We start from the raw sequence: 15,421 nt of genomic DNA, 5'->3' as shown, positions 1-15,421 counted from the left end.
ACATCATTATGCTAGCACTGCTTTTCTGGTTTCAGAATATTTCCCTGGATATTGGCTTCTTCATCTCCACAGTATCATATCCATCCCTGGGTACTACAGGCTGTTATTTCTGACAAAGGTGATACTAGTGTCAGGCTAAGGTTCAGCTTCAAAGAGCCAAAAATTTTGGAGTTAGAAATTCAGCTGCTTACGTTAGACAGCTGACACTCCTATAAAAGGGATGCAATCAATATGCTATCTTTAAGGGAATACTTTCTCTGATACAGGTTTCCCTCGCTTTATGCTGTACATGCGTTCCTGGAAAACGGTGCATAACTTGAATTTGCATAGAGGGAACCCATTTTACAATGCAACAAATAGGGATATGTTCCAAGACCTGAATTGTACAAACCCCCAGACCCATTTCTACCACTTTTACAAGGCAATTTTGGTACTTCCCAACAGCAGGCAGTACACACAAGCACAGGGCGGTGGTGAATGTTACCATCATGGGTACGGCAACTATGGAAACATGCGTCGCAGACAACAAGCGAGGAGGACAGATCCATACAGGAGACTATATTTTGGTGTGCATTGCTCCCACAATGCACCGCACAAAGCAGCTCACTGTGGGCTTCCACGACACCGGTCACATAAGAGTGAATTTACCTCGCATATAACAAATTTTTGGTATAAAGAGGGTCATTGAATAAGAGCAGATTTGCACATAAAGAACCATCATAACGTGAGAGAAATCTGTAGTACAAACACCAGATGCTCAACAGAAATTGACCCAATGGCAACCTGGGGTAAAATAATTCCCTCACCTCCTAAATGAAAAAAAGAACAAAAACAACAAAAAACAAACAAGCAACCTTCTCCCCTCGGCCCCCCCCAAACCAAACCAACTTAAGAGAACTGAGGGTGCCAGAAAGTCAATATCTATGTAAGTTTGAAAAAAAGTCTGAATGTAAGTTTTGAAGGAAAGGTAAGTATTGATGACTGGCTATTGAAAGGAGGAAAACTCAGATTCCTCAAAAAATTAGTATTTAAAATAAAGCCAGGATCATTTGAGCCATTATGCATAGCTTTTATTTAAAGCAAAAATTTGCATTTGACCAGTTACAAGTTTTGATCTCACAGAAAACCAGATTTTTTAATACAAAAAATACATCTATTTACTTTAACAAGTAAATAAAAACATTTCAATTTACTAATTTTTTTCAAAGTTTAATGTACAGTATAAAGTTCTTATTTTCAATATAGATATATTTTACCAGTCATCTATAATAAAGTCAACTACAGAAGCATTTGATGAACAGAGGTAATAAATTAACAATAAAGACATCAGCTTGAAAAAGTGCACACCAATTAATGGAAAATATAACTTTAAAAAAGTTGTAAGAACATTTTTACATTACAGCCATCTTTTCAAATTAAGCATTAGCCATTATAAGCATAAGAGTATTGCTTTATCCCTATTAGTATAATACTAGATCAGGTATATGTTAATTTTAAGACAATACTCTTAACTTAAACTAGGTGAAGTACAACTTGGGAATACAACCCAATTTAAAATGGGACAGTAACACTGTGGAAGCCAATAGTTTAATTTTATAAAAATGCATTTCGTAAAACCTAGTTCTAAAGACATTTTCATGATTGTTGTGAAAGTTTCAATTCAAAGACTGGAAGTTTTTACTGGAACAGGCTGTGTTCAGACCGCTATTCAAATGACAAGCATCATGGAGATCAGGTGTATATGCCACCTCTCTTTTCTGGTGACTGCTCAACTGCCAAGGTGGTTGCGGTGGGGAATGCAATGATCACACCATCATTACACCCATGTTTCTTTCCTCTCAGCACCATTAGAAAGTCTGAATAGTGTTTGGCAGATTGTGCCAACTGTGCTTAAGCAGTAGAACCTGACTAGAAACAAAAAAATCAGGTGAACCTGACTAGAAACACAAAATAATTCCATCTTTTTTGCCCAAGAGAAAATGTTTCAAATTGAAAAAATAATTAAATCAGATTTACAATTTTTAATCTTTATGAGCTCACTGGTTATAAATATAATGGGGAAGGAAAATGTTTACCTTAACTTGACAGTGAGCTTCCAATAAAGATTAGAGATTTCATTAAAATAATGTAATAGTCCACTGTAACCACACAGCATACTTTGAGAGGCAAGGGTTTTTGTGGGTCATGTATTTTGTTGAATCAGCTACAAGGCTGTGAGAAATTTAGAGGACATTTTTTAGGTACAAGGCACACTTCTTCAGGTCTCCTAAAGACACCCTTTTCAGGGTGACCTGAAAAAGGTTGTACTCAAAAGCTTGTCTAAATCTTTCCCAGCCACACGGTTAGTCCAATAAAGGCACTGTTTACAAAAACCGTTTCCTCTTGCATATTTCCTAGACCATCATGGTTCAAACAGCACTCCTTTATTATTTTCCTTTATTATTTTCATTTTTAAGGGAAGCCAAATCAAAAGATTATAATTACACCGCTGTTCACATCAGCCTGAAATACAACCTGGTACTTTCACAATGAACTCAACATTTGATATTACAACAATAATTTTCTTTCGGGGATTTAAGATAAACACGTAAAAGGCATTTGTCCACATCACAAAACCACTATACAATTTAATCTGATTGGTAAATTTTACTCAAGGAGCAGGTCTAGTACTGATCTCATGTTTCAGTCAGGATTGAAATGCATTAGCAACGCTATGTGACTAACCTTACACAGCATATGCCAAGACTAGATCTGTAAGTAGTTGGGCACTACATGTAATTTTTTTTTAATTGTACTGGGTACCTGCAAATCTCACCAGCTTTGAGAAGAACTAGGAGTACTTCATACTTGTCAAGGTAAGACTCTTACTGTACTGTCAAGGTGCTATCAAGGAGGAAAACATATGAATCTAATGGCTATGTTTTGATCACATACAACACTGAGTTTATCTTTCAACCATTATCAGCAAGGGCAATACTGCAATTTACAATGTTTATTCTGAAGGAGAAATCAAAGATGGTATTTTAATGCCACTGTCGTCACTGTGCAGGAACAAACAAATTTAATGATCAATGAGAAGTACAAAATCAAAAGAAAGCTGAACAACTTTGTACAAAATGATTGCGATTCCAAAGAAGTAATAAAAATATCTGCAGATTTAATTACAAATACATTTACATTTTAAAACAAAAACATTTAAATTTAAGTATGTCTGGGGTTGCTCAACACTGCCAGTGTTCCTTTAACAATAAAGTTAAAGTTACACAGTAAAGTACCTGCCATATCTGTGAGAACATTCGAGTGCATAGAATATATACATTTTACATTGGGTTTGTGGCACATAATATATCTAAATTCCCAAACATAAAATGAAAACAATATTTACAGTATTTACTGTACAATATAGTAGAGGCTGAGCAAATGTCTACTAAGTCTGATACTAAGTACTGCTGATTTCATGCATTTGTTCTACAACTTGTCCTAAGATTTCATCAACTACATCCACGTCATAATTTACTTCCTTTAAATCTAGATCAGGCATAATTGTAGCCAACAAATGTCCAACATTTACTCGAAGGGATCGCAGTTTCAGGCTGTAAGGAAAGAATATTGATCATATTAGAGAAGATTCTATATGCATAGTGCAGATAATTCTGAATTTGCAAAATAAATTAATGTTTTAAATAATTAATTTAGAATGATGCCCACAGTAAACTGCAGCTCTCACAATTATGCTATCTGTATATCTGACTTAAAAGAAGCAGATGAGCCAATATAAAATGTAATATAGTTCAAAGTTCCCTATCCCTAGTGGCTAAGACCAATATGTTAAGGTTTGAGTATCACAGCTCCTGATCTGGAGGTCTGTATGATTATTCAGTTTTAAATGAAAACAGTACCTAGTTTCATCAGGGGATCTGGGGTGCACTCCTACTCCACTTTGATTCCTGCTCCACTGAAAGCTCAAAAAAACTGGCCAGCAGGGAGAGCCACTTTTCGATTAAGGTGGAGTTAAGAAAGTCAACTGACTTCATGGCTCATTATTATCAACTTCATTTCTGCTAATATCTCTACTTCATAGGTGTTACTACCTTTGATCTTTCTCTAAGCTAGCCTTTCTGTTACAATTACCCTGTCTGTTATCTATTCCCAGTAATATTTCTCACCTCACCACCCAGTACATCCAATAAAAGTGTGCTGCTATCTAGGAACCTGTAGTGGGTGGTTTTGTTTCTAGGGGATTTGAACCTACAACATATCAGAGACAAGGAGGGGAGGAGCAGGACTAAAAGCAGGCTGAGTTGTGGAGCAGCACAGTAGTCAGAGGCAGGAGGGAGTTGCAAAAGTAAAGCAAAGAAATGTTATTACAGTCACCCTTTTTTGGGTTATTCATTGCAACAGATGATAAGGCTGTGTGAGGTTAACCTAGTAATACAATCAGGTTGGCATAAAGCCAGGCTTGGGCAGACCCAGAGGGGTTGGACTCCCCAGGTAAGGGAGTTGCCAGTGGCTGAAGCAAGTCCTCCCCTAACCTCAACTGTTTGTGTATGTTGAGGATGAAGGCCAGTTGGGGGCATGCTGTGGGGAAGGGGGTCTGTGCAGAAAAGGAAATATTGAAGAGAAGGGGAGCTTAGACATTAGAGGGGTGGGGACTGAGGAGGTACTAGGGCATTATGGGGGCAGAGAGGTGTGAAGGACAGGCAGAGTTTGGGAGCAAAGACAATTGTGTAGGAGGGAGGCCTCCAAGGGTTATGATGGTTTAGTGTCAGGTTTGGAAGGAGAGCATCATCCATTTTCTAGTTAAGTTTTCTTTGCAAAGGTATTCAAGAAAGTTTTGTCTGTTTATGCTTGCACTCTCCAGGGACAGAAGAAGGCTCAATGGGATGCGAGGAAGATGGTCAAGGATCTGGGGGCTGAAGCATGATGGGGATGAGTCTGTGCTGGGTGGTGGTGATGAGGGGGCAGGGTAGGACTCAGTGCGGTGCCAGGGGGACGATGGTATTTGACAGGGATTGGGGCACAATGGGATGGTGTTGATCATGGTGTCTGTGGGATAACAGTAGACAGAGTTAAGCCAGGGGGCATCTGAGATGGTAGGGATAATCCATAAGGGGCACTTCGGGGCCATGAGGGAGTGTTTGAGGGACCCACATGTAGGGGCACAGGGAGCAGGTCCACCCATGGCCAGATGGTGGGTAGCAACTGACACTAGGTGCCTGTCCTATCCTGAAGATAGCAATTCCTTTCCCAATTTTGTTTGAATCATAAACTGAATATAGGTCTCTAGGCCCCTAGCACATCAGTAAAGCTTCTAGATTCTTTTTAACTGGAGAAAAATAGATCGTGTGTCATGGGATGATGCACCACAACACCTGCATCCCCTTTTCCAAAAATCTAGAGCTGTCCATGAGTTCCATCCTTCTCATTAAACATAACATTGGAATAACAGACTTGGTGGAATAGCTTGCATGACTGGAACAGTATCACAGATGGATATAAACTGTTCTGGAAGGACAAGCAGGGCAGAGGAGGAGGAAGAGGAGTTGCACTTTATGTAAAAGAGCTATATGATTGCTCAGAGCTCCAGTATGAAACTGGAGACAGGGTAGAGTAACAAAGGTGATGCTGTGGTAAGTGTGTGCCACAAACCAACAGACCAGGTGGATGCACATGTCCCAGGCACAGGCCCTGGTTCTAATGGGGGACTGCAATCACCCCGATATCTGCTGAGAGGGCAATACAGCAGCGCACAAGCAATCCAGGAAGTTTTTGGAGAGTGTTAGGGACAACTTCTTGGTGCAACTGTTGGAGGCCAACTAGGGGCTGTGCTGTTCTTGCCTGCTGCTCACAAACAGGGAAGAATTGGTGGGGAATGCAATAGTGAGTGGGAATATGGGCAGCAGTGACCCTGAGATGATTCAGTTTATGATCCTGAGGGAAGGACGGACAACATATAGACCCTGGACTTCAGAAAAGCAATTTGGACTCACTGATGGCCCATCTGAGGGGGAAAGCAGTTTAGGAGACCTGGTTGTATTTTAAGAAACCTTACTGACAGCACAGGGACAAACCATCCCAACGTGTAGGAAGACTAGCAAGTATGGCAGAAGACCAGCTTGTTTTAGCAGGGAACTGTTCAGGGAGCTAACAAACAAATGGAAGCTTACAAGTGGAAACTTGGACAAATGGCTAGAAAGAAGCACACAGGGATGAAATCAGGAAGACCAAAGTGCAAGTGAAGTTGTCGCTAGCAAGGGATGTGAAGGGTAACAAGAAGGGATTCTACAAGTATGTTAGCAACAAGAGGAAGAACAGGGAAAGTGTGGGTCCCTTACTGAATGGGGGAAGGCAACCTAGTGACAGAGGATGCAGAAAATACTAAAGTACTCAATGCCTTTTTCACCTTAGTTTTTACAGGCAAGGTCAGCTCCCAGACTATTGCATGTGGCAGCACAATTTGGAGAGTAGGTGAGCAGCCAACAGTGACCAAAGAATAGATTAGGGAGTATTTAGAAAAGGTGGATGTATAAAAGTCCATGGGGCCAGATACAATGCATCCAAGAGTGCAGAGGCTGCTGGCTGATTTGATTTCAGAGCTGCTGGCTATTATCTCTGAAAATTCATGGTGATTGGGAGAGGTCCTGGATAATTGGAAAAAGGCAAATATAGTGTCCATCTTTAAAAAAGAGAAGAAGGAACATCTGGGAAACTAGAGACCAGTCAGCTTCTCCTCGGTCCCTGGGAAAATCATTGAGCAGGCCACAACGCCTTCTTCTCCAAGTGCTTAGATTCCTAAGTACTTGGAGAAGAAGGTGGTGATTAGGAACAGTCTGCATGAATTCACCAAGGGAAAGTCATGCCTGGCCAACCTGATTGCCTTTCACGATGATATGATTGGCTCTGTGGATGTGGGGAAGAGCAATGGACATGATATACCTTGACTTTGGCAAGGATTTTGACATGGTCTCTCTCAACATTCTCACCAGCAAGCTAAGGAAGTCTGGGTTGGATGAATGAACTGCAGGGTGGATAGTAAAATGGCTGGATCATCAGGCTCAAAGTGTAGTAATCAATGGCTTAATGTCTAATTGGCACTCTGTGTCAAGTGGAGTGCCCCAGGGGTTGGTCCTGGGGCTGGTTTTATTCATCATCTTTACCAGCTATCTGGAAGAGTGCACCCACAGCAAGTTTGCTGATGATACCAAGCTGGGGGAAGTAGTAGATATGCTGAAGGGTAGGGCTAGGATTCAGAGAGACCTTGACAATTTGGAGGACTGAACCGAAAGAAATCTCATGAGTTCAGTAAGGACAAGTACAAAGTCCTGCACTTAAGACAGAACAATCCCATTCACTGGTACAGGCTGGTAACTGACTGGCTAAGCAGCAACTCTGCACAAAAGGACCTGAGGGTTTCAGTAGACAACAAGCTAAACATGAGCCAGCAATGTGCCCTTGTTGTGAAGAAGGCTAACGGCATACTGGCCTGCATATTAGGAGTATAGCCAGCAGAATGGGTGAGGGAAGCGATTCTTCCTCTATTCTGCACTGGTGAGGCCACATCTGGAGTACTGTTTCCAGTTTTGGGTCCCCCATTACAGAAAGGATGAATTGGAGAGTCCAGTGGAGGGCAATGAAAATTATTAGGCGTCAGGGGCACATGACTTCTGAGGAAAGGCAGAGGGAACTGGGCTTCATTTAGTCTGAAGAAGTGAAGACTGAGAGGGCATTTGATAGCAGTCTTCAACCTCTCGGCTCCAAAGAGGATGGAGCTAGAGTGTGCTCAGTGGTGGCAGAAGACAGAATAAAGAACAATGGCCTCAAGTTGCAGCAATGGAATTTAGGTTAGATATTAGGAAAAACTCCCTCACCAGGAGGGTAGTAAAGCACTGGAACAGCTTATCCAGAGCAGTTGTGGTCCCTCCATCCTTGGAGGTTTTTAGGACCTGGCTAGACAAAGCTTTGTCTGGGATAATATAGATGGGGATGATCCTGCTTTGAGCAGGGGGTTGGACTAGATGACCTCCTGAGGTCCCTTCCAACTCTAATTTTCTATGATTCTATGATAAAACAACCCTGAATAAAAAAAGGCAAGAGGTTTTCTTTATTTGTTTGGATTAGCAAACTCAAACACTAGCAGACATTTCTCTCCAATTTTGCTAACAAAAAACACTGTGAGAAACACTTTAATCCTCCAGGGACAAAAGGAGAGATGAAAAAAGGAGCAGCTAGGAGGAGAAAGGTTTACTTTGTTCCAAAAGTACCTCAAAGAAGAGCTGTTCAACCTGTAACTGGATGGGGGCTGCATCCCATGCCAGCTGCAATACTGGGAGCCAAGGGCTCCTGGGCAGCCATGTGTATCTCTATCTAGCTTTGTGACATTTTGTGCCTCCTGCCTTCTGGGGCAGGCACAGAAAGCAGAGGTTGTAGGAGAGAAGAGCAGCCTGGAGTCCCTGACTGCTAGTGCAGCTCAAGCAATAGGGGGAGCAGCAACTGGGTGGGAGCCTAGGGGCAGTAGATTAACTACTCCGGGTGCATTTGGCCTATGGGCTACCAGTTAGACAGCCTGGCCTGAAATTAAAAGCAGGAGTGAATGTAAAGACATGAATCTATATGCTTTAGATAAGGGCAGCCTGGAGCCACATGGGTCACAGACTACACAGGCTCAGCCCTGGGTATCCCTTGCTGCATGGGCCGCCTAGTGCCTTCCATCTCCTAGTAACATGTACCACATGGACTGCCCAGTGTGCCCTCATCTGGCACACAGCCCACCCCCTCCCCCCATGTACAGGCAGCCTGGCTCCCTCCAGATGGTGTGTGCAGCCAAGAGGTGCAGGGGTTGCTGCATGTGTGGCATGCTCAGCTGGGAGAGGTGAATGGGACAGGGACACACTGGGCTGCCTGTACTGCAGAGCTGCCTGTGTTACTCATGCAGCAGGGAGGATGCTGGACAGCCCACCTCCCCCTCTCCCCCACCCACATATATCACATGGGCAGCACTCCTCCCTCCCCACTTAGTACAGCTCCCCATGTATGGTCAAGGAAGGGGTTATGGCAAGCACAGCGGGGTGTTTGGGGGGGTGGTGGTGGGGGTCTAGCACCTAGCACCCTCCTTGCCATGCAAGCATCAGGGACAACTCCACAGAAGAGGCAGCCTAGCTTCCAGGGCTATGGCAGGGAGGGGGTTGCTGCATGTGGCTGGGAAAGGTGGGGACCTGGGCAGCCTGGCTTCCCCACCCTTACCCTACTGTATATGAGCTCAACACTGCTGCATTCCAGCTGCATGCATTTCCCACTTTCAGTGTGGGCAGGCTCCCTTTTTTGCTGTACTGCTTGGGCAGTCCAGCTGTTTTCCATCTGCAGCAGCAGGAGCAACTGGGGAGGGGGAATAGCAGCCAGCTGGGAGCGTATGGGCCACATGCTAATACTTCAAGGGCCACTAGTTGGACAGCCCTGCTTTAGATGCACTTTTCTGTTTTATTTTATAATTTTTTTTTATTCATCCTTATCCTTCTGTGTCCTTTTTGCTTTCTTCTATATTCCTCTTCTTTTCTTGTTATTCCTTTTGTATGTCCTTTCACTCTCTGCCTTTCCACCTTCACCCTCCCCCCCCCAAGTTATTTCTGAATCAAGTACCCCTTCTTTTCTTTAGAGTATTTTCTTCTTGGAAACATTTCCTTTAGCACTGCCTGTAGTTGATAATCTAGCATGATCTGTGGATGGCTTCTGTCAAAACAAATACACTCCCTTGTCCAAATATATGCAAGTGCAGAAAAACTGGATGCCACTGGTAGCAAATCAACTGCTGATTTAAGGAGGAGCTACCACAGCTGAGGAAGCAGCAAGATCAGACCCGTAGCTCACACCTCACACTTGAAATGCAGCCCATAAAGACATGTCACATGGAAGGTAGTCAACATATGTAAAAGATACATTCACTAGAGAGTACAAGTAATCCATAAACAAATGAACTAAACTTCTTTAGATACCTTTGGATAGAAAACTTACAAGAAAATGGTTGATGCTCTCCTTTCTCTGTTACAAAGCATTAAGCATACTGTTAATTCTTCATTAATGCTATGAAAGCAGTGACTATTAATCAAAACTATTTTATTTGTGCTGCAAACATTTTTTTGGGATTAATTAGACAATAAGCTCAGCATGCAGGTGCTTTAATCCTTTTAATCTGGACCCTAGATAACAACTAATCTGAAAAAAAATATTTTAGAAGATGAAGTATGAATGTTAGGAGGGCAGCAGTGAAAAATTCAGAGAGACTGAGAAGACCAGAAATGGGCTTGAAATAGGCAACTAATACCTTTCTTCATCGGAGTAATTTACTTGATCTTCAACATTACTGGTTGTAGAATCACCTGCTTGTGCTACCGCTTGTGGAATTGTAGCTTTTAATTGTGCAATTTCTGTTTTAAGCTCCTCACACTGAAAGGCTATTTGAGTTTTCTCCATTGACAGCAGTTCAATCTGAAACACAAAAAGCAAAATAATCCAAAGTCAAGATGCAGCAATTTAAATCAAGGTGAATTAGGAAATGATTTAAATTCACTTGACTTCTAGAAGTAGCTTACTGAAACACTGAAAAACTCCTTAGTTATCTGTGCCATTACAATTTTAGATCTACATTTAATAACTCCATTATATGTTTTATAAAAGTTATATTACTACTGATAACACTGTTAACGCTCCTATAGACAAAGAAAGGAAAACAAGAAAAGAAAAAGCCCTGGGGTCAGCAAACAAGCAGGTACATAAAACATTATGCACATATATTCTTCAAAAGAGACTCCTCAAACTCATGCTTGAGGTTAAATCATATATGAAAGTTTTTTAGAATTGCATTTTTATACCACTAAAAATGTTATAAAATGTTGTCATTTCAAAACACAACCTCAGTAGTAACAATGAGAAGTTCACTTTTAATATGTTAACCTTTTTTTTCTTTAATATGCATATACACTAATATTTAAAAAAAATAAGAACCTAACGTTTGTAGCCTAAATATAATTTTAGGAGCCTAAAGGTATGATTTTTTAGAAGCACCTATCTGATTTAGAAGGGAGGACAAGTTTAATTGGTTTCAAGCTTATGGATACTAACTGGTTGAGGTATTTTAGCTTTCTTAAAACAAATTAAACAGAGGAGAAAGGGGTACTGGGTGCAACCATGAAACAAGCTACTTTCTCAATGTTTTTGTTTGACTTTGTTGTTCACAGAAAAAGACTTCTCTTTTCAGTACAGACCAAGTTTCATAGTTAAGATTCTTACCTTTGTAAAATTTGACATTCTAGTAACAGGCAGATGGCATCCACTTTAGCTATTTAAGACTAAGAAATATCGAGCAACAATTAAAGAATGTTTTCTTAGCCATTTTTATGCACTCTACATGAAGTGAAAGAAAACTATTATTGTTCCTAGAGTTGGTGGAAACAAAGGAAGTGAATGTTCATTTTTCTTAAGGCAAAAAGGCAGAATGTATTTACTCTTTCATGATATAGTGCAGTGGTTCTCAACCTGTTTGCCACAGTAGACCACACTTGCAGCTCTCAATGTATTATGTGGGCCACATTCACACAACTTACTTCCTGTATATCAGTTTAAAAAATGTTTTAACAGGCTGTCACGTGGGCCGCAGCAATGTGCTGATTGGGCTGCATGTGGTCTGTGGGCTGAGAACCACTGAGAAAGTGCAAAAATGTATTACCTAAAATGGACAGAACACTTAAATACATTACACAAAATCCACCCTAATTCTGAATATACTTTAAAAAAATTACTACTTGCAAAAAAGGCAAATTGACAATACCGAGGGCAGCAAACGTATTTATACTTATCATAAGTAATGTATTTCCAAAACTGTGAAATCTCCTATGTGATATTCTACTTATATGTTTCAAGCTTCTTTTGTAAGGGAACCACTTCTACATGGATAACAGTAAAGTAAGTTTCTATCCAAATTCAATTATCCAATTCCTTTACTAGTTGTGTCACTTAAACCTGTCTTTTATGTGATAAAATCATGAACATAATTCCTATGTTAGAGCCATTTTTAAAATTTAACATTTTGAGAAGTATTAAAATAGGAACTGTAACATAGTAGTTGTTGTTCTGATGAATTTGTTTGGGTGGTCACTTGCTCACAGTCAATGTAGTTGTTCAAGATGCTTGGGTCTCTGCACTCTGAGGCCAGTACCAGCAACTGGCCTCCTGAAGTGCAGGTGCAATGGAGAAGGAATAACTCAGATTAGTGCTGGGTGGCAAAAAGCTCCAAGCAGTTGTCATTTTCACAGCACATGAGCTGATCTGTTCAGTAATCAAGTGAACTCAGCAGAATTGCCCAGGAAAACACCATGCATAAACTATGCTCCCCTAGGCTGCTACAAAAACAAACAGAAAAACCCCCAAACTGTCCAGCGCCTATATTTATACCCAATTGTTCATGCCAATATTTATCTGCCCCTTTGCTAAGGTATCAATGTTACTTGTCCATTTGCCAAGCTCATACCTGGCCCCTTCAGTTTTTACTTTACTTCTAAACACTCCCTTTTTGGACCTCTCTCCTTGTTACTATGTTCTTATTTTTTCTACATCCCCTGTCAAGTCATTTAGAGGCCTGTAACATCTGTTCTTTCTGAGCACCTTCTCAGAGCCTTAGCATAACTGGAAGTCCCACAGGAGTAAGAACATACTAAAAATAATGTGTGTATGGGCAGACAGGTTTGGATATGTAAATAAACAATTTACAGCATACATACACAGATCTTGGGGCTACCAGCTAATACACTAATCCACATAATCTCATCTGACTGTACCACTGGTAACCTAACCTTGATTTCCTAATATTTTCTTCCAATGGTATACAGTGTACTCCAGAGTACTGGTCTTTGCTCACTTGGTGATTCACTGATGGCTACAGAGATCCTTGGGCAAATTCAATGAATGATGGAGGCTTTTGTGTATAACCTTTAAAAACAAAGCAAAACCACCTCCCCCCCGCTTCCCCCCCCCACAAAAAAATTTGACATTACTCTACCCTACCGTGAACTGTTTTAATCTGCATACCTCATTTTTGTATTGGTCCCTCTCAATACTGCATTTATCTAGTTGTCTGAAGACATCATCAAGTTGCACAGCAATTTCATCCACCTCACTTTTACTGTCACCATTAGTACATTTGCTGCATTCAGTTTTTAAGTTTTGCAGAGTATTGCACTGTTCCTTTAGATTTTCTATCTCTTTTAAGGCTTGTTGGTACAGAATAGCTATGCCTTCTGGACTATGTTCTTGGAAATGTTCAGAGAATGTGGTATTAGTCTCAGTTGATTGATGGCACATTTCCTTTTTCACATACTTGTCATTCATTTCTACTATCTTCTGCTCCAGCATTTCCACCTGTCGGGCCAACATTTCACACTGTTTCCAGTAAGTTTCTTTTTCTTCGTTTGTTAACTGCAACTGATTTCTTAGTTCATTTACTTTAATTTCAAGATCTGCAGAAGAGGTTTCAGAAACATTTGCAATTTCTTGAAGGTTTGGTCCAAGTCTGTCCATTTCTGATACAGACAGCAGATTACCTGGGCTATCTTCCACTTCTTCCTTTTTAACAACTACGTTTGGGATCTCAGTTTGTGTTGCTGCAGTCCAGTGTCCACATTTAGTCTCAGAAGTAACTGTACCGCAAGGTTCCTTGACTTCACAACTTTCTTTGGGTATGCTCCCTTGATCCTCACTAATATGTTCAGTTTTTATTATCACTATATCAGAGTCTACTGCAGGTTTTGGAGTACTACTCTCCTCTAAAATGATGACATCTTCATCATCATCTTCAGCATGATTGTCAATTACTTGATTATGTAACCGCGGTGTCTTTGCAGTTATGGGTGTCAAACAACCAGAAGCCCTCCGTTTAAGACTGATGGGAAAAAGAGAAATAGTTTACTGTGACTTATTATGTTATACAAAATCATTTGTTTTCAAAGTTTTATATTTCAAAATTTATGTGGACCATATTCATGAAATTATGTTGGGCTGCACCAAATCTAGACAAAGCGGTTCTGTTTTCTAATTTAAAAAACTGGAGGCCAACTTTATGAGTTCTAAACCTCACATTTTAGAGTACTCTTGAAATTCAAAGATTGAATGAACTGAAACAGCACAAAGTGAGTAAAAGTGATTAATTCTGCCTGAAGGGTATTCGTACTTGAAAGCTCGCAAAGATTTTTTCCAACTATTTGAGTTGGTCTAATAAAAAAACATCAGATTTACTTTAAGAACCTTGTCTGCCTAATTCTGCTCAACAATTCTGTTGTGACTGCTGGTTCTCCTCGGTACAATTAGGAAGAGAGAACCTCTAAAACTATAGCTTATTTTCTAGCACTTCCAGGCAAGACATACAGCATATGCCTAATTTTGTAGTCTTTGGGGCTAATTTAGTTTATGCTGTTATCAGGGTCTCTGTGCTAATCATTCGTTATATTAATCCAGTGGTGCTCAACCTTTTTGCCCAGTGGGTCAGATGGGTAGTGCCTGATCCCTCTGCAGGCTAGATCCAGCTGTTGGACCCAATCAGGTGCCTGGGGTGGGCACAGTAGGGCCCCATCTGGTGACAAAGTGTGGGGAGGGGGGCAGCCTGGCTCCGATCCAAATGCACGGGGACATGCGGCTTGGGTCTAGCCCCAACCCAGCTGCACAGGTGGGAAGAGACATGCCCCAGCCCCAATCTGGCTGGGCAGGGGGAAGAGGTCATGGCCCATCCCTGTAGCAGGAATGGGGCATGGCCAGACCCCATGGGGGGGAGGAAGTGGTTGTGGACTGGCCTCATGGGGCAAAGGGCAGCTTGACCCAAATGGAGTTGTACAGAGCGAAGGGGGGAGGGGTGGTCTGACCTCAATCTGGCTGTGCATGGAGAGGGCTGTGGCCTGGCTCTGACCCCCCCAGAGGGCTTGGGATTTTTGGTAGTGGGGAGGGGTGGCAGTACTGCCATTTCTTCTCCTCACTGCCCAATTTCCCCAACCCTTGCAGGCTGGATTCCAGGGCTCCATGTTCTGAAAGTTAAGCACCCCTGCATTCATCCACTCTCTACTGGGGCCTACAAAAATGACTGGCCATCAATCAGGATAAATAAAGCCTTTATTTATTTGTAAGTTAACTGTTATTTCTACTGTAATGTAATGACTCGCTTATTTTAAAATGGTATTTAAAAAAAGACTAATCAAATTTGAGCCAACAAGTGACAACAGAAGTTTACATGTTATGGAAAGCTCTCTGATGAAAAATAAGGCTGACAAAGCCATCAATTCCTCTCTACCTTCAGCAACATTTTGCCATATTTACTTGCATCTTTCAGAATGCAGCCAGAGGATATTAAATGAGATGTGCTCAGAACACTTAAGATTACACAGCAATCACT

At 41.3% G+C, this 15,421-nt stretch overlaps 1 protein-coding gene across 1 annotated transcript in view; it reads right to left on the bottom strand.

Annotated features, from left to right (window-relative positions):
• Nucleotides 1-1,060: 1,060 nt before the first annotated feature.
• MORC3 (MORC family CW-type zinc finger 3) overlaps nucleotides 1,061-15,421 on the bottom strand; it is a 59,393-nt gene continuing 45,032 nt past the window's right edge. Inside the window, exons 15-17 of the mRNA XM_090060477.1 lie at nucleotides 13,075-13,924; nucleotides 10,316-10,479; nucleotides 1,061-3,593 (exon numbers count right to left, since the gene is read on the bottom strand). Coding sequence (XP_089916603.1) covers nucleotides 3,440-3,593; nucleotides 10,316-10,479; nucleotides 13,075-13,924 — 1,168 coding nt within the window. The 3' untranslated portion in view covers nucleotides 1,061-3,439. The remainder of the gene's footprint in view (nucleotides 3,594-10,315; nucleotides 10,480-13,074; nucleotides 13,925-15,421) is intronic.

Source organism: Crocodylus siamensis, chromosome 1 (assembly GCF_052110815.1).
Source record: "Crocodylus siamensis isolate JL-2025a chromosome 1, ASM5211081v1, whole genome shotgun sequence".
In the NCBI taxonomy this organism is placed as follows: Eukaryota; Metazoa; Chordata; order Crocodylia; family Crocodylidae; genus Crocodylus; species Crocodylus siamensis.
Note: the sequence above shows the minus strand (reverse complement) of the source record. Positions and strands in the feature narration are given on the sequence as shown.